The 19,198-nt window shown below is 47.0% G+C and overlaps 1 protein-coding gene across 1 annotated transcript in view; it reads left to right on the top strand.

Moving 5' to 3' along the window:
• The first annotated feature begins 1,887 nt into the window (after positions 1-1,887).
• The window catches only part of LOC127013456 (uncharacterized), a 58,226-nt gene continuing 40,915 nt past the window's right edge, over positions 1,888-19,198 (top strand). Inside the window, exons 1-2 of the mRNA XM_050892340.1 lie at positions 1,888-1,980; positions 13,693-13,861. Of these exons, the coding sequence (XP_050748297.1) occupies positions 1,914-1,980; positions 13,693-13,861 (236 nt within the window). The 5' untranslated portion in view covers positions 1,888-1,913. The remainder of the gene's footprint in view (positions 1,981-13,692; positions 13,862-19,198) is intronic.

The following is a 19,198-nucleotide window of genomic DNA, read 5'->3' as shown; positions in this document are numbered from 1 at the left end:
TTTTGAAAACTTCTCACCAAGTATATGTTGCAAGTGCAAGTGTTGAAGGTCTGGAAACGAGACCTTCCTTAGCTCCTAGCTTAGTGTGACAGGTAAACATGAGTACTGGCTTTTCATCTTCCATAACACCGTCAATGGCCATTCTTCATATGGAGGAGGAAAAGGGGAAGTTTGCAGTAATTTTACAATTTTAATTTTAAAGGTAAGTGTATCAAGTACAATTTACGGGATACCAGGTGGTAACTTGGGTGCAACTATCTTTGAGACAGGTTGTAGCCTATTCAGAGCTCAGGATGTTGTCCATTAGCATAAGGTGTAACATTATATTGCCTGATGGTGTAGCCTGTACACCACTGTTGGTACCCGGTGTCCCTGTTTTCCTTATAAATCTTGATGACCTAAGAGACTTCTAGCAAAGACCTTATTTTGCAGAATGTTTTTAGTAACTTTTAGTATTTTTCTTGCATACTTTTGTGAGACAAATTACAATAAATAGGATTTCAATTGTGTACCTCCCTCTGTTAATGAACCGCTAACACCGCCTCACGGAGCAAGGCAGTATGGGAGGGGAATGTATGGGAGGGCTTAAACAGCCTGCGGTCACTTGTGCTGATCCACCATGACTGGGAGAGCTTACAGTTGGTCTTGCTAATGCATTTCACCTCCTTCTAATAATATTAGGAGTGCTAATATTCATAGTGACAAACACCTGTATCTTGTTCTGCTTAGAAAATCTGGATGCTGAGCAGGTAAAAATGCTGTTGTCTCCACTGTGGCAGCAGAAAGACAGCTAAAGCTCATGAAGGTATGAGATACCATCAGGGACGGGGCCGGCGTGTGGGATCCTGGGAGCCATGCTCTCTTGAAAGTCTTGAAGTCTAGGCTAAATCTGTTAAAGGCCTCCCTGAGGCATGACAAAGCCTGTAGACCCATGAAATACTGCTTGTAACATTAATATTTCGTTTGAAGATATTAAGGGATTTCTATGCCCATTAGAAGTTGGCAGGCATTAAGGCTGAGCTCATGCGGCTGTGGTTTCACTGGAGGCTTGGCTGGCAGAGCGGGTCTGCCCAGAGAAGCTCCTGACCTCCCTCCATAGTGGCAGGCCACAGTGGCTCCAGAAGAAGGAGCCTGAAGTCATGTCTGAGCCCTTTGGAGTGGCTGGTACCACAGGATAAGTGATGAGATTGCCTCCTCCCACCAGTCTTCACACTTGGAGCCCCACACTGCCTTGCAGTAGGTGAGCTGGTCGGGCAACCCAGGCTCAGGTGACCACGGCATGAAGATGATCCAGCTCTGTTTAACCTTCTTGCACCCAGCTGCTGCCAGGGAGCCACGTTCTTGGACATTGTTGGCTCATGGGTGAGGAGCAGCTCTCTGAGCTCCAGCAATGCAGAAGAGCACGAGGAAGGCGTTGAAGAGTCTGCTGCTGCCATACTGACTCTGTTGGCTGATGATACTTGTCCACAGCTGGTCAGTTGAGTTGGTGGGTTAGGAGTGCCCTTGAATTTCTTCTGGTGATAAGCTCTTCTCTAGCTCTTCTTCTGGTGTTTCTGTCATCTCTGGCTGATTAGGAGGTGCAGCCCCATCTTCCTGGGAAGAGTCCTGGTCTTGGCCTTGACCTCCATTGCTTCTTGGCTTGACAACAGCAATGACATACCTGTGTAGGGAGCCTGCAAGCAAAGGAAGCTCCAACCAAAGCGCACGTCCGCCACTGCGTGGGCAGCTTATGATGTCTTTCTACACTGGCTTCTGTTGGAAATACAGATAAAGTTTTGAGGTCTTTTGTTCTCTTTTTAGGGTGCTCCCTGTATTGCTCAGGTAGCAGAAAGACTGCTTAAAGCTTTGTTCCAAAGACCATAGGAGCTTTCTGCAAGGAAATGAAGCTCTGCTCTCTGAGGGTCGAGTTTCACATGGACTGGGCAACTGCAGGAGATAAGGACCACCACAAACCTCGTCATATTCTGCTCCAAGTGCAAGGTATGTTCAACTGAAGGTCCTTTTTCTAAATATATAGCAATGTTTTGTATAATGTTTAAAGGCAGTTAAGGAACACACAAGCAAAACAAGACCCTCCACCGCTGGGTTAGAGTAAAGAGGAGAAATAACGTTTCAAATGTTAGTTCATCACTTAATACAGTACCTGAAAGATAATCTGGTGATGACTGCAGTGTTTAAATTGAGCATTGAGGAAAATACATTTGACTGTAATTCCAGTTACCTGCAGTGATTTGAGCCTTTTCAGAATATAAAAAAAGTTAGGAAATAGCGAGATTGAGGTAAGTGCCCAGACATCCTTAACTCCGCCCTCCCTTTCCTCTCTTCACCCCTTTCAAACTAGGGTTAATTACCAGGAATTTTCTGCAGACACAAGACTAGTTTGTAACACCCTGTCGTATTAACAGGTCAAAGCAAGCTGTTTTATCTAGCAGATGTGTTAAATGTTAAATTATTATTTTTTTTAATTACATTGCCTCCTTTATCACCTTGTGAATGGGCTCATAGATTCTAAGTTAATTCATGTATGACTCTTGGTCTTCATCTGTTGTGTGTGTACCGAAATGTGATATTTAAACAAACCAGCAGTCGGAATAGGAATTGTGAAGTCAAGATCATGATGGACATTGTGGCCACGTTAGTTAGGGGTTGTTCTCTGTGTGATTTGATGGATGTGGTGGTTCTGATGTGGCATACTACTTACTACTGGTTGTTTCAGTAATGGGGGATCTTTATACCATCTCCATTAGTGGTTTAAGTGGGATTTCAGAGAACAGGGAATGGGTGGGTCTTTGCTAGCGCTCTGTTGTGGTTGACCCCTTCCCGGCTTCCTGTCTAAAGCAAGATTGTTAGATGTGCCCATCCAGGATTGCCATGTATGGTGAGGTGATGGTATCTCCTTTGGCATGTCTTTTGCTCCACTCTGGTCAGCCTGCCTTATTTGCTTGTACTTTCTATCTCTGTCTTGGTTTTACCCTAGGTCACTGGGTCTCTGGGACAAGAGACTGGCCTTTCTGTTCTATTTTTATATAATGTCCAGCACAGACGCATTTGGTGTCTCAAGCTCTTGGTGGTGCTATATGTAATACCAATAACTAATAGCACTGATATTTCTCCTGGGGATCTGTGGCTATCTGTGCACACGATGGAGACGTGATCGCCATAAATGTGCTACTGTAGTGTGCAATTTTCTTACATGGCAGTAAGAAAATCCAAATAGCAGTTGTCTGAATAGCAGTAAACATGGGAGCCAGCTCGGTACAAGAAGTGTGCAGAAAGCATCCCCGTGCAGGTGAAAACTAACTGTGCTGACCTGTCAGAGCCAGTGGCCGATGGTGAAGTCTTTGCTTTTATTCAAGGCAGTGTAGATAAAGCACGGCACAGTTTTTCTGCTTGTGTGTGTATGTATATATCTGTATGTATATATCTATATCCAAGTAACTTTTATGTGTATTTTTATATATATACACACATATGTGTGAAAGCATCATTGCCTGTTCAGCTCTAACTTTGCTTCCTCCTCCTAGTTGCCCTCTGCTTCTCTTTTTCTGTTCCACTTCATGTTTGAGTTTTATGCCTGTGGTGTTTTTCGTAGGCATAGTTCCCTTTTTTCCTTACCTTCTTTCCCCTTTCTTTCCTATTCTGGCTTTTCATTCTTTACCTTCTCATCCATGTGTTTCTGCTCCAAGCTGGTTTGTAATTTCTCTTCTGTGTGGCTCCTCCTTTCTCTCGCCGAGGCAGGTTGGCCAAGAACCGTTAGCGTCTCTGCACACTCCAAGAGCTTGTGGCCCGGGGAGCGGCCGCAGCTGTGCCCCTTATTTCTTGAAAAAAAGGAATAAGGGAGTCAGAGCTGCTCTCGTTTCCCTTCTCTCTAAATGTGTCTCAACCTGACAGTTTTGGCTTCCCTTGCCTGCTCCGGATTGCAGCTGGCGTGGCTGAGTAGATGTTTTTCAGATCTGATGGTTAAGAATAAAATTGGGGTTAATGGCCATAGTGCTTCTCCCCTGCACCCCGAGCTCAGTGATGCTCCTTCCTTGGTGATTGCAGTCTGCACTCCAAGCCCAGGCTCTGCGTTCCTGCTGTTACCTCTCTTATCTTTCTGCTGCTAATTTTAGTAGCCTTCTGGCTTGCTGCAAGCCCAGGGCTTTTCCACCTGGTTTCAGCCCTGTTTCTGCCCTCTGGAGGGATGTGGCCCCAGTTTGTGGTGGTCCTGCAAGGGCTACTGTGCCCTGATGGCAGAGGGCTTTCGGGTGCGTGAACAGTTGAGCAGGCGGGTTTGTGCATGCATCGGTGATGGCTCGATTTGAGCAATCCCCATCCCCATAAGAAAATGGTGCCTGGGGAAAGCAGGCAGGCAGCGCTGGGAGCAGGGGGGATTTTAAGTGGAGTTGGGGGCACATCCTGCACAGCGCTTCCCACTTCTCTGCAAGCAGTGAGCGCTGCGAAGCACAGTGTCTTTTAGGGGTTGACTCGTAGACTATAAAGCTGAATGTTTCGACTGCTTCCGATTATAGGAATAGAGGGATCTGAAATCAGGAAATGCTTTGATGTTGGCGATCTGAAGAACACGCTCAATATCACTTGACAGCAGACATTTTATTCTTGGCTCCATCAGCCTTGCGGCAAACGAGTTGGTTGGGTGGCTTTGCTTGCACAGCTGTTTATTTTTTCCCCAAAAAATCCCAGGACTCAGCACTGCATTTCCCATGCTGGAAAGCTGACACTTCCCAGCCTCAGTTTGCGGCGCTGGTTTCTTCGATGGGTGGCAATTCCTGAATGTGCCCAGCCTGCCCTCCGCCGAGGTCAGGTCAGGTGAGCTCTGCCGAGCATGGTTTAGGCAAGCAGATCTGCGGAGGCGGCTTTCCTTCAGATAGATGGAAAGATTATTATTTTTTTTTTCTTGGAAAAATGTAACCCGAGCAGAAAATTGTAAGGGATATCATCAAAGTGAATAAACAGAAATCAAACTCCAGACCGTCCCCTTCGTGTCGCTGATGATAATACGTGAGGCTTCTTAAGTGAAATGTGAACACTCAGTGTCATGTTTCATTCAGGATGACTCTTCATTTTTTTTTCTTCTTTTTTTTCCCCTCTGCAATGCAGACTGCTTTCACAAGTGGTGCAAGTGTCCCGTGCCATCCACCCCCACCCCTCAGCCCCCCTTGGACGAGGGGCCATTTCAGGCCATGTTTATAACCTGATCTTGCTGATGACCCTTGCACCCAAGGATCATTCAGTTAGGGTGCTTTGCTATTTTCAAGACACTCAGGCCTGATCCTATTTCCCTTGCACGCCCAAATGGGATTTTTTTGCCCTGGTTTAGTTTGGCTCAGGAGTGGGCTGTTTATCTACTCACAAGTTTGGTGCTGTCAGTCCACCGCACACAGCAATAGCACCTGAACTCCTGTAGTAGCTGCGGCCTTTGGGATGGGACACTGAATGACACTGGTTGACTTGGGGGATGCAGAGGACCTTGCCTTGGGAAGGACGAGGAGCAGGTCATGGCTGAGGTAGCCTGGCAGACAGCTGGGAAAAATTGTTTTTAAAAGCCAGGTCTACTTAATGCAGAGCTGTCACCGTGCAGGTTGTCCCAGGTTCGATGGTGACGCTTGCGATGCTGCTGGTCCTACATTTTTGGGCTCAAGTATGGTAGACTTGCTATACTGGGGCAGATGCTTGTGTTTTTCTTAGCCAGCATCCTGTCTGTGGCCCTGGTCAAAGGCAGATGTTTCAGAAAAAAAAAAAAAGTGGGTGAAAGTGAAATAGATGGCTAAAAAGTAGCCAGATCGTATGAGCAGTTTTCTACCAAAACATTTCAAGCTCAGGTTGGCTTGTGCCCAAGTCATGCCTGCCCACTGGAGGGCTTGGTGATGAGTTGTAGGTGGTAGATTTCAGCTAGCTTACGGCATCTAAACAAATAAATCTTTTTTCTTTCTTCCCCCCCAGTATCTAAGTGTGTGGCCTTTGCTAGTTGAGTGTCTCTTTTAAGCAGCTAAAAAGTTTTTCTAAGTAAAGTATGTTTCTGCGCTGCAGTTGAGAGATAAATATAGCTGGTGAATTGAAAGAAGGCCATAGTATGTGTTATGTTGCCTTACCCAGTATTTTTTTTTTTCTTTTTGTGGTGATTCTGTGCTAACTCAAGATGGAAAACCTCCTGAAAGATGTTATTTTTCCTGTTGAAAGAAATTACGTGCCAGAATGCCATTCACTGCTTTATGCTGCAACCAGTAGAGGATTAAACCCCCCACCCCTCCTCTTCAGCCCAGCGCCGTGTGTTTGCAAAGCGGGCGCGTTTGCAGCTGAGGCAGCTCTAATAATAATAATTCGCATTGAGAAGCGCAGAGCAGCCTGTGATTAGCAAGATAATTATTGCACAGCGTATAAATTGAGAGGTGGGTTTTTTGATACAGCGAGAGGAACGCACGCTGCAGCTGCCTGGGGAGGCAGTCAGCTCATGTCACCTTGTTGACGTTCCCCATGTAAAACTGGGTGCAGGAACTGCATGGAGCAAAACATGCTTGTAAAATGGTGATTGCTTTTGAGCTTTTCCAGTAAATTCTGCTGATGAAAGAGCAGCCAGAAAACTTGTAAATAAGAGTTTTACACTGTGCTCTGCTCCCCAAGGTAATTTTGTTTTTTTCAAAGTTTGGATGCAGTTGTTGGATATGTTCTCTCTGCTTGCCAGGAGGCCAAACTTTAACTAGATGTTGGCTCTAGGACCTAAAAAATGGGCTAGGAAACCTTCCAAAACTTCTCCTTCACGGGTGCCGGTTCAGATCCAGGTCAGCGGGATTGAGAGAGACGTCTCTATTATACGATGCTGCTCTGACATGTATAAAGCCAAGTTCGTAGGCTCATAGCTGATGACTCGTTGCCTTAAAATCTCATCTGCCCTGCTGCATAACAGTGAGCAGGGCATTTTACGCATGCTTTCCCCTCTGTGCTTCGTCAGCAAGGGCAGGGTTTCTCCCTGGCAGCAGGCAGGCGGCTGTGCCGGAGCTGCCTGCGCAGGGCGGGTTGGGAGGTGGCACCGTGCACACGGGTGCCGTCAGTCGTCACTGGTGCAAGGCTTCGGGGCAGAGCTCACCCCGGGGATGTGCACAGGCAGGCCCGGGATGAGGAGCTGTTGGAACTGATCCAGCCCAAAAAACTGAGCAGAGCTTGGGAAATGCCTCCTAGGGATGGTGCCGGCACAGGCATCCCCAGACCTGGGCTGTGGATGGGCCTCTGCCTTGGGCTGCTGCCCAGCCTATGTATCCTCCCCTTTTTCTAAATAATTTTATCTGCAAATAAATATTGTATCAATAGAAATAAGTCTTTAAAAAAATAGGTTTAAGCTAAAATGAATATAGGGTACTCTTATTGGTTTACATCAGTTTAACTGAAGCCTAGTAGACTGTAGATCCCTTCCAGAATGCCTTAAGTATTTGCATAGGACTCGTACAAATAGGGCCCTGATTTTCCCCCATGATGCTTGCTACTGTAATAGACAAATAATAATAATTAAAAAAAGTGCCTTAATTAGGCTTGTTTTACTTGAGGCAAGCAGGTGGAGTGCATCCTTTGATCCTTTCCAACGTTTGTTTTTTGTGATTTTGTGTTTTTCTTTCCTATATCTCTTTTGTTGACAATAATCAGAAGGATGTGTGTGTTCATGCATGTATGTGCATGTATGGATACACATACCACACATTCACACACACATAGCCGCTCTTTTTCTGTATTATAAAATACGTATATTTTTTTCCCTGTGTCAAAGACAACCGGTATCGCCTGCATGCAACTAAACAAGCTGTTGAGTTAATACCACTGTGTAAAGTTCAGGAAAACCTGGTGAACATTTTTCTAATAAGAGGATATTCTGGTCCTCTTGATAATCAGCCCCCCATTGTAAACTCATTTTGAGTCACAGGTTGAAATCTTTGTTCCAGTGGAAAAGATTTTTATGGGCAGCGCAAACAGGCATTAAATCCTGTTCTTTTTTTTTAGCAGAGTTGCTTAAAATAGTACAGATTCTGAGTCGGAAGAGTGACTCCAAGGGAAGACAGAAAACTTGAAACAATACAAATCATGGTTTGGTGGCACAAACGTTTTGTCCCACCCCAACCCCTGATAGAAATTTGGCAGAGGCAGCAGGCTGGGTTTCCTCATTGTGAGACACTGCATGCTTGCGATTGCTCTGTGCAGTTGGATTTCCATCTTCTCTGCTGGTGGTCACCCCACTTCTATTTTGGGGATGCTAGAATATGACTTTGGAAGTCAAAACTATGCCAGTTTTATGCAGATTTATTCCCCTGCTTCCTGCATCCCTCCTGTATTTGCAGGGAAAAGGCTTTTCTGGAAAATGTGCCAGCATGTTGGAGACATTGTGTCCCCATGATTTTGAGTTTTGACCTCTTTTTCCTTTCCCTTCTCCCATACTGCAAGTAGGACATCCCCAAACAGGACCGTAGCTCTTCCCACGGGTCCCACACAGCTTATCTGTTGCCTTCGTTTTCAGTGGCTGGGATTGCCATGGCAGCAGCGGCCTGTGGGATTATGATTTCGTCATGAAATCACGTCACAGAGCATCATGTTGAGACAGCCCGTGCCTCAGGGAGGGTGTGACTCGTGTGCTGACAAGATGGTGGGTGACTCAGCAGAGTCGGTGCCCAGGTCAAGATGAGCTGGGAAATCTGTCCCGATTTTCCGGTTCTGTAGAGGATGCTCCTGGATGCATGGTGGGTTTTGCAGGCAGCATTGCAGCAATGAAGCTCAAAGCTCTTAAATCTCCTTTTGCTCTTCATTCCTGAGAAATCCAGTATTGAAAGGCAGCATGCATCATTTTCTCCTTTTTCTTCTCGTCTGGATGCTGGTCTTAGTGCTGGCTATCGTGGTTTAACCCCAGCTGGCAACTAAGCCCCACCCAGCCACTCGCTCCCTCCCCTCACAGTGGGATGGGGGAGAGAATCGGAAGGGTAGAAGTAAGAAAACTCGTGGGTTGAGTTAAAGACGGTTTAATAGGTAAAGCAAAAGCCACACACGCAAGCAAAGCAAAACACGGAATTCTTTCACTACTTCCCATCAGCAGGCAGGTGTTCAGCCATCTCCAGGAAAGCAGGGCTCCATCACACATAATGGTTACTTGGGAAGACAAACGCCACCACTCCAAATGTCCCCCCTTCCTTCTTCTTCCCCCAGCTTTATATGCTAAGCATGACGTCTTATGGTATAGAATATCCCTTTGGTCAGCTGGGGTCAGCTGTCCCGCTGTGTCCCCTCCCAACTTCTTGTGCACCCCCAGCCTACTCGCTGGTGGGGCGGGGTGAGGAGTACAAAAGGCCTTGACTCTGTGTAAGCACTGCTCAGCAGTAAGGAAAACATCCCTGTATTATCAACACTGTTTCCAGCCCAAATCCAAACCGTAGCCCCATACCAGCTACTGTGAAGAAAATTAACTCTATCCCAGCCAAACCCAGCACACTGGTGTAGCACCTGGGTACCCCTCAGATGTGGCATGGCCCTTGCGCCTGCTGTGCTGCAGGTGATGGATGCGCTGCCTCCAGTGCCACCCCTTCCTTATCCTTATGTGTCCTTGGTGGGTGACCTTCTGCAGGTGGGCAGGGCTCTCCTCTTAACTGGCCCTAGCTATCTTGGTGCATACTGCTGCTTGTACGTACTTTGCCTGAGTAAAGAACTGCACTTTCATTGCTGCTTTATCGCACAGGAATGGCAGCTGTGGTGTAAAGAGCTTTTACACCACGCAGGGTCTGCATACGCTTGAATTGCCATTCCTCGGTCTCGAGTACTTCCTTCGTTCTCCCGACTCTGATACTGAAGCATCTTTCCAAAATTAAAAAGTGATGGCGATCTTAGTCTTTTCCTTAAAACAGTCCCTGAGCAGGGAGGAATGGTGAGGTTAGCATCTGGAGCTGACGTATTTATTATTAATGATGCCTTTAAATGATTAAACAAATTTTCCTTGCATTATTTAGGGGAATTATGATATTCATCATTAATGGAAAGATGTCTGGGGAAATGTGTGATTCATGCTCATAAATACCTTCTCTCCTCCTTTTGTTATTTGCTGCTTGTCTTCTCCCAGCTCTTGCTTGTCCTTTTGGAGTCAGTGTTCGTCCTTCTGTCAGTACCTCCTGCTGCCTTCCCCCTTGGTGTAGATGACGCGTGGCCGTGCAAGGGTGAGGTGTCTTTTCTTCTAGACAAGTAACTTAACTTGCAGTGTCACCAGCACTTACATAAGGGATGTGGTAATCCGGGTAAGGAAATAAGGTTTAGAAACTCTTAAGTACATTTGAGAGCTCTTTCTAGCAAATGTTATTCGGATTAACACTCTTTATTTTACTGTCAAGGGTAACTGGAAGCATGAACAACCCTGGCGTTAGGTGTGCTTGTCTCCCCACGATATGATGCAATATTGCAGCTGGGTTTTATTGCAAAATGAGGCAATGTTAACTGATAATTTGGTTGTGACAGGGTAGGCTTCCCTCTGCAGAAGATGAGAGTCCCTCTGCACCACTTAGTTTTACTGGATCCTTAAGTCATTGAAGCATATTTTTTTTCCATGCAGCAGAAACACTGTTTCCAGGGTGCAGTTTTAAACATGGAAATGTGTCTGTTAGCTTATCTGCTGCCCTACAGAACATCAACATCTGCCGGTGGAGCTTGGGTTGACCTCCATACAGTAAATTCAGTCTTTGAAGTTAGTTGTCTTAAATCATTAATCTAAAAGCTGTTTTTTAAAGAAGAGAGTATTTAAATGGAATCTTAATTGTTGATATTCATTCTTTTGGCTGAAACTATATATCTATCTCGTGCAGAGTCTGGCCCTGGGAGTTGAGGGGGGCAGGAGGAGTGTGAGGTGCCTCCATGCTAGGTCGGGAGATAGGAACCTCAGCTTCAAAGGAGTATGTGGAAAGGATGAAAACTGCACTTTGAGTCAGTGGCTTTCTCTGGAGCATGCAGAACAGAAATAGCCTTAAGTAAAAAAAATGAATCTAGATAAGAGATTCCTCTCCTTCAGTCTTCTTCCTGCCTTTACTAATGTTTGTTTCTGGCTTTCAGACTCAAAAATTCCTCCTGTAGGAGCCTGGAAAAGGGTTAATGCTTTTGTAACTTCTCCCCGTACAGCTGTATAAGGGAAAACAATTTCTTTGCTACTTCTTCACCCTGTTTTATTGACGCCCACTTGCTCAGCCTCTTGTGCTGGAGAAGGTGAGGTGCTTCTCACCTGGCATCTCAAGCTTGCTTGAGTGCGCTTACATGGTCTTTCTGGGAAGAGGGGGGTGCACGAGCAGGGACCTCACAGACGCATGGCAGCTTGGGAACATAGTGATTTTGGGAGTGGACCCGGAGGAAGGTCTCTCAGATATTTCTTTGGGCAAGCTGTTGAACCCCAATGCACTTGATTATGCAGGGCACCGTGGTGGTATTGGGGGAAAGGAGGCCCCGCTCCCTGGCTTTTGCTGCCAGTCAGTTCAAGTCCAAGGACATAAGGATTTATTGTTTTTCTTATTCCACCTAATCTCTCTACAGAGGCTCTGTTTAATATCTTACCCTTGTTTGAAATGTGGAATTTATCAGCTGCTATTATTATCCCGGTGCAAAGGGGCCACGAGACTTTTTGTTTGGTTCAGCCCAGCCCGGATCACTTTGTGCTAGGGATCCTGGCTGTGGGATGGGGCTGCCTAGGCCACGTCCTCTGCAAAATAATGTTTTTCCCCTTATTCGACAGCAGCCTGTCCTGCAGCTACAGCTCCTTTTCCTCTAAAAATTGCAGTGGGGTGGCAGGCTGCGCAGGGTGCTTCTGGAGGTTTCATTCCCTGCAACGAGGTATCCTTCATCACCAGCAATGCAGAGGAGGCAGAGGATGGTCTCCCTAGCTAGAAACCCCACGCAGCCCCACCGTCCTGCTTCTGAATTCCTTCCCAGCACACTCTAACCCATCCCGGGAGCTAAACTGGGTCCTTTCCAGATAGTTGCCACTGCTCCGTGGGATGCTTCTTGTCACTGGCAAATGACTGCCACCTCTCTGAAGTTGCCCCCCCCCCCGACCCGGTGTTTCCCTCCGCGCCTCCCAGGAAGCACTTCTCAGCCAGCCGTCCCTTGCGCCGTGGATAACATCCCATTTATCTCCCCTTTTGGGCTGCGCCTGCGCTCACGGCCGGTCACGCGGCTCCCACGGGACTGTGCCGGCTTTGCCGGCGCTGAGCATCTGCGTGGGCGCGTGGTCCTGGCGTGCGGCGCTCACCCCCTCCGGCCCCCGCTTCGGCGGGGAAAGAAGGAAAAAAAAAAAAACCCTGAATTCTTCACCACTGACTGCAAAAGGCAATTATTTAGTGGGATTTTGGGCAGAGGGAGCCCAAAACGGTGAGGCTGCTCTGAATCTGAGCTGTGAGGCTGCACCGGATGAATGATGGAAAAAAAATCTCTGAGTCATAATCCCTAATACTACAGAATGGATTTGCTTTGGGGTTTTTTTTGTGTGTTCCTGCCTGCTGACTAATGCGCAGAGAAGTGGCGAGAGCCCTTTCTCTGCTGTTTCATCCATGAAGAACGCAGCCCTGTCTCCCCACTCCTCGTCTCCACGGCTTAGCTGAGCATGACGTCCCCCCCCAACCTCCCAGCCGAGCCCTAGCCCTGCAAACCCCCCGCCGGCTGGCTGGGCACCGCTCTTCCTCCTCAAAACCCCCCAAATGCCAGCGCAGCAGGGTGGGCACCGGTGCTTTCCCGGCAGGACCACGTGCCAGCAGCTGTTTGTCCCCTGCGGCTCTGCCACCCCAGGGCAGCGGAGGGGATGCACTCTTGAAATACCTCTGTTTTGTGACCAGCACCTGCTCTTTGAGCATCTCAGAATGATTTACGAAGGAGGTTTAATATGGTGACAGCCACCCAGCACCCACAGCTTGGCAATATAAATACACTGAAGTGAACTAGCTGTCATCTCCCCGGAAATGTTCCTACAGCTACCTGAGCCTAAGACCCCGAGGAACTTGAAATCTATATATTTTTACAGTGCATCTGATTTTTGGCATTTTGTTCTGTCAGTCAGCTCTCATTGTGCTTTTAGATTCAGACTGCATGGTGATTCCTGCTCTGTTAAATTCCTTTTGATTAGATCTTCTTCCCCAAAAGACATACATAATATCAATACTCATTTAATAAAATATACCTGCCCCTGGCCCTGTGCTTGCACCGCAGTAGGGTCAGGGATGGAGTATCAAACCGAGTCCCCGGGAGTGGTCCCATTTGCAGAGGCAGCAGCGTTAAGAGGCAGCGGATGTCCCCAAAGATGTGGCCGAGAGACCGTGGTGGCCACAGGGGGTTAAGTTGTGGGTGGCAGAGCTGGTCCCCCCAGAAAGGGTAGCTTCTGCCTTGGGAGCCAAGTTTTGGCTGTCTTGTTATTCTAACTGATTAGATTAATTTCCTGGATGAAGTAACTAAGTGACATTATTTATGTTATATTACAAATATGAGCTGCTGGTTTAGACTCTGTATGTGTTTAAAAATATTTTTTAGTATTTCCTTTGCTTAAAGCATGCAGAATTGAAAACTTAATGCATGGATGCATACCCGTACTTGCACATGCACCGAAGAGAGGTGTGGATGATTTAAATTTCAGTGAGCAAGTGTTTTGTTGGGATATGAGACTGTTCTTTTTGCCTTACAGCATCCTCAATTAATTTTTCATTATTACAGGTATTGGTGATAGGATAAATATTCCTCCCCAGAGAAAAGCTGGTAGCATCCTGGTCCAGGAGTGGCAGCTTGGAGTTCCTGGTGCTGGATCTGAGTTTCACTGGCCCTTGGGTTTCCTACACGTAAAACCGCTTGGATGGAGCAACAATCCACACTATGAAGTTTATAGGTTGTTTTGGTTTTTTTTCCCCTTGTGTCAGGTTATTTTTCAGTTCCCTGATGACATTTGCTACCTCCCTGTAGGGAAAGAGGAGGCGATGTTTTGGGGCAGCAACGCACGTTGGGGCAATGCAGATGTCACCTATGGCAGGTGATGTTATCCACTCCCCTGCTGCTGCTGCATACAGCTCTTCAGCTGGGCAGCCAAAACCGGCTCCCAGAAGAAAAATAAGGTTCTTCAGCAAAAAAAAGGCGCTTTTCTAGTTTCCTTTCCCCTCTGCCTTCACAGAGCTATTTCTAAATCAATTGCATTTTGTCATCATAACTATACTGGTTGGGGCTGTGGGTGTATTCTGATTTTCTTTTAATTTTCTTTTCATCATTTTACCAGCTCTTGGCACACCTTAAGTTCAGATCAAGCCAAGGCAAATGTGAGATGCCTTGGTTTCTTGTCTGTGGAAAGGAGCTAATGTGCTTTTGGGTGTGAGGATGGGGAATTTGCAAGTCTCTGGATATGGATTATTTTTTTTCTTCCCCTGTGTGTATGAGATTTAAGGGGGAAAGGAAGTCTTTGGATAGTAAAGTGAAATTTGTATTTTTTAAATACTGAAGCATTTGCCTGTATGCAAAATCTTCACTGATTTGATATTTAATTCTTTATTTTTTTTAGCGACATTACCTATAGTGATGCAGATGTTGGAGTAAGTGCTCTTACTCTGCTTTGCTGACCTGGAATGCAGACAGACCTTTTCCCCATCAAATCCAGCACCTTAACATAGAATCACTCCCCCAACCTGCCTGATTGCTGCCTTCAGTCACTGTCTCAGCCAGCCTGCTTAGGCCAGCCTTGCCTGCTGAAGTGATGTGACCTGCGATGCAATGATGATAGCAACCCCTGGCATACAAACAGGCGAGGAGGGTGGTAATGTTTTAAATAAATATCCATCCAGCTGAGCCTGGCCAAGGGTCTGAAATGAGAAGTGGATTCCCTTTGCAAACATCCCCTCCCCTTATACTAAATCTAAATAAAATGGAGATACTAATTAAATTCATGCACTCCTGGCATGTAGAAGAGACTAAAGATGAGTGCATTAAAGCAGGTGACACGATCCCAGCAGCTTTACTGGGGGGGGAACGTATTACCGCTGTGAGGCTTTGATAGAATGAGGGCAAACTTGTATAAGACGCTGACGTTTCCTCTTTGCTTTGTATTTGCATAATTCCCCCTGCTTTCACAGGGCTCCTTGCTTGCAAATGGTTGTCCAAATGTTAAGTAATCCTCAGCAGCTTGAGGCTGTCGGTGGCTGTAGTTTCTTGTCTTGACGGGTGGGGAGGCTTCGTGCTAGATGAGGGTTTTGCTGAAGGTAGAGCTCCTCCAAGAGATTGGCAGCTGGCCACCAGCGCCTGGGACAACCCGGCCGTGCACAGCAAGACCTGTCTAAACTCAGGCTTGTTATATTCCAGAGTAAATTTGGGTACTACCTTAATGTGGATTAAAAGCAAAACTCCTGGTTATTCCTAAGCAGCTGCGACTGGAGCGTTTTAGGGGATGTACCCTGTGGTTTATTGTGCTGGGGTGGCTTTGGATTTGTCACCAGGTGGTTGCCCCCAAGCTTTATGGAGGCTGGAGAACCTGTGCTCAGGTTTTTCCCGGTGTCCTCAGTGCCAGTGAGATGTATTTTGGCTTAGGTAAAGCCCGTGCTGCAGCCGTGCCTGTATACAGCCGGGCTTTCCCGTTCGTGTGGCTGAGAGTTTGAAGGCAAACTCGGGGTCCCAAGTTCACTGTGCCCTGTGGAGCCTATGGGACCACTCAGCAGATATGCAAGTAGAGACCTCCCAGCCTCGTAGGGAGATGGGGGTGTCCTGGCTGGTACAAAGACACTGGTCTCATGAAAACCCTCGCAGCTCCCGAGTCAAACCTTACGTTAGAAGGCAGTGGAATACAAGAAATGAATCCATTCGTGTATCCTGGTAGTTGTATTGGAGCCACTGGGGATGTCCAGAAGGAAATGGTGTCACGCGTTGGCAAGGCAGCAGCCGCATTTACTGGCTTAACTGAGATTTGGTCATTGAAAATCTGCAGCTGAAAGGCTAAACTATGAATCTTGGACTTGAAAGTAATTTGTATCTAAACATGTGGATCTGAAAGCTGGAAACCTATCAAAGGTACAGGCAAAGTATCTGAGTGCCTTTGAAAACAAATGGCTTAGAAGAACACTGGGCAGTAATCTCTGAAGACATCCCCAAAAAGTGATGGAAGTATTTGGGGGATAAGAAACCGGAGTGTCTGCTGTAGCAGCAGGGCTGCTGGGCAGTGGGATGGAGACACACTGGGAGGTGGTAGGGACAACCCCTCTCTTAAAACAGTCAGATGGAGAAGATTATATGGGCTTTATTGTAGCACGCACATGAAGAGTTTTCAGTGGTAGACAAGGGTGGTGGAGCCTTGCTTGTCATTTAAGTGTTGGCCAAGGGAACAAAAATCGGGCAGAGCAAACTCAATTGAAAGCTTTGTGAGTTCTTGTCCTTGGAGGAGTGGGGTGATCCCTATGCTATATGGCACTCTGTCATGGTATAGTTTTGTCCTTGCTGGTCGTTTGGGCTTGATGTGTAATTCATGTTGGTGATACATAGCCCAGTGCCGAGAAGTGGTTCGCTGTGGTGTGGAAGCAGATTCCTCCTGTCCTCGTTGCTGCACCTGTAAAATGGGGTAAATAATACTTCTTTTCTCTGCAGTAGGCTTTTAAACCTCTGGGTTTCCAGAGCGTCCTGTTACATGTCCAGAATGAGTTCCCATCAGAGGGGATGGTTGTAAGAGTTGGTGTCTAGGTGGTAGAGGATAAGCAGCAGCCAATTAAGAAATGCTGCTAATGAGAGGAGGAACACAAGAGTGCGTAACGCCGCTGGGATCACGAAGGTCTCTTCCTTACCCTCACGAGCAGCCAAGGGGTATAATCTCATTAATAAATTTATCAAGCTGCATCTTAAGACTGATTGGGCTGCCTGCCCTGCGACTGCTGGAAGGCATCCAGAGCTGAGCATGGCTAGGGACCTTCTTGCTGCAGCCTGAAGTCATTCACAGCCAGCTGATACTCATTTGTTCTTGTGCCAGTGTTGTCCTTCAGCTTAAATCACTCTTTGCGTGATGCAGACAGCAGTCTCGTACCCTCTGAGCCGTGCAGGTCCAACACAGGCAGCTCGCTCTGTCCTCTCATCTAAGAGGGGCTCGTGATTCCCCTCCTGCTCCTGGCAGGTTGATCCTCTGTCGAGCTCCGTTCAAACGCATCCTTCTTGAATGTAAGCTCCCAGGTGGGACATAGCATCTTGGAGGCAGGGTATCCTGCTGTTACTGGTGTAGCCTTACATCTTCTTTAGATCTACGAAATACTTTGCTCTCCGGCATTCTCCAGAGTTGCGTTGCCCTTGAAGCCCTGCCTCGCTGACATCCCCAGCTCACCTGCACTCACCTGCAGAGAGAGGTGAAATTTCTAGCGGGACCAGCCTTAACTAAAACCAACCTTCGCCCAACTCCGGCACCAAGCCCCAAGCTTGGCGTTGCTGCGGAAGAGTGCAGTACTTAGAAGGAGCAACAACGAAAACTGTTTATTTTTCATGATTGGATCTTCTTTACCAGGATTGTTTGGCAATGTGGGGTATAAAAAGTTCATGTAATATGATGGCATATTTATTTTTGGTTATAATTGTGGCAGTGATGACTAAGAAGATACAGTTGTAATTCTGTGCTGGTTTTGTTCATAATAGACTTTCTGCTGCTAAGATGAAATTTCTACTTCCAATTTTCTGCAGACTTTGGGTGCTTCAGTTCTTTGTTTAAACTATTTGCATCTTTTTAAATGGGGGTCACAGGAGCTGAAGTGAAACACCAAAGCTTTTAGGCAGTGCCATGGTTCACCTGGCTTTCAAGAGGTCCTCCTTTGCGCTGTGGATTTATTGCAACTCCAGCTACTCATGCAGTGAAGTCAGGACGAGCCCGTGCTGTAGATGGACAAAGATGCTTTTTGCAGCAGTGCCATTTGAAGTAGACGTGTACTCTGCTGTAAATAAGGGTTTTATCTCTGGGAGAGGTTTATCTGTCCAGTTGTACTTGTTGTGATTGTAATTTGAGGTCCATCTCCCTGGCTGGCCCTTAGGAATGAACAGTCAGTGCAGAACAGATGCTGACAGGGCCCTTGCTTCCCATGCTTCTTTTCATTTGTGTGGAAGGGAAGGGAAAAAAAAGAGAAAAGCCAGTAAAAACAAAAGCAGAATTTCTGCTGCAGCTGTTTGAAACAATAAATGAACCACAATGTGATGTTGTGGGTGTTTGTTTTATTTTTCCCTCATTTCCTCATCCAACTTTTATTATTTCTCAGTTTTGGCAGTGGGAAGGAGCCATTCTCAAGAGCTGGTGCCTTGCCTCGGTGACTCCCTGAAACCAGATGTACCCCCATTTACTAGAGGCAGAATCTGCTTGTGCTCACCGCTTCCCAGCCCGCCGGGAAGGCTCTGCCTTTATGAAGGGTTATTGGTGCAAGATGGTCATGGGAACTCATCGCTGTAGAGCCCGTACCTGAGCTACCAAACTGGGGAGTGGAGGTCAGGATGCCACATAACCACAGTGACATAATACACGAGGTTTTGACTTGCAGGAGGTTCAGCTGGGGTGGCTGAAGCACTTGCAGACCCACACCACTTCTCTGGAGTTTGTTTGGGGAGACGTGGGAATGGAGACCACCACACGAAGCAGCTCAAGCATTGTCATGCCTTGTAACCTGGCACGTTGAAGTCACCTGAAATGCGTTGCTGTTGGTGCTCTGGGCTCTCCTCCTGTAGGAGGAGGAGTGAATGGACGGTGCTGGGTGGCAAATGCCTGAGCTGTCCTCACTTCGACTCACCTGGGCTAGGGAGTCAGCACCCTCCTCTACTGCCAGACATGGTTATACCCTAGTGAGATTCAGAATAGGTTTGATGGGGCAAAAACACAAGAAGCAAGCTATCTGAGATAAAAAAATATGTATCTACATGAAAGTACATGGTTGGTTTAAACAGTGACCCTGTGGTTAAATGCAACTCTAGGGGTTGTGGCAGGTGGTCTCCCAGCGATGCAACCACCGTGGTAGATGTTGTCGTCTCTGTCAGCTGTCTGCTCTGCTTCCTGGAGGCTGCCATGCTTGCCATGGGTGGCAGAAGGGGAACTGTGTCAGCTCCTCAGCTGCTGCCAGTTGCAGCTCAGGAATTAGTTTCAACTGTTGATTTAATTAAGCTGGACAATGCAGCAAGTTGTTTGTGCATGCTGGTGGTGGGTGCTGGCGGGAGCATCCTCTCATGCCTGCCAGCTGCGTGGGTC

This window comes from Gymnogyps californianus, chromosome 2, assembly GCF_018139145.2.
Source record: "Gymnogyps californianus isolate 813 chromosome 2, ASM1813914v2, whole genome shotgun sequence".
NCBI classification, from domain to species: Eukaryota; Metazoa; Chordata; class Aves; order Accipitriformes; family Cathartidae; genus Gymnogyps; species Gymnogyps californianus.
This window is presented reverse-complemented; position numbering and strand designations above follow the sequence as displayed.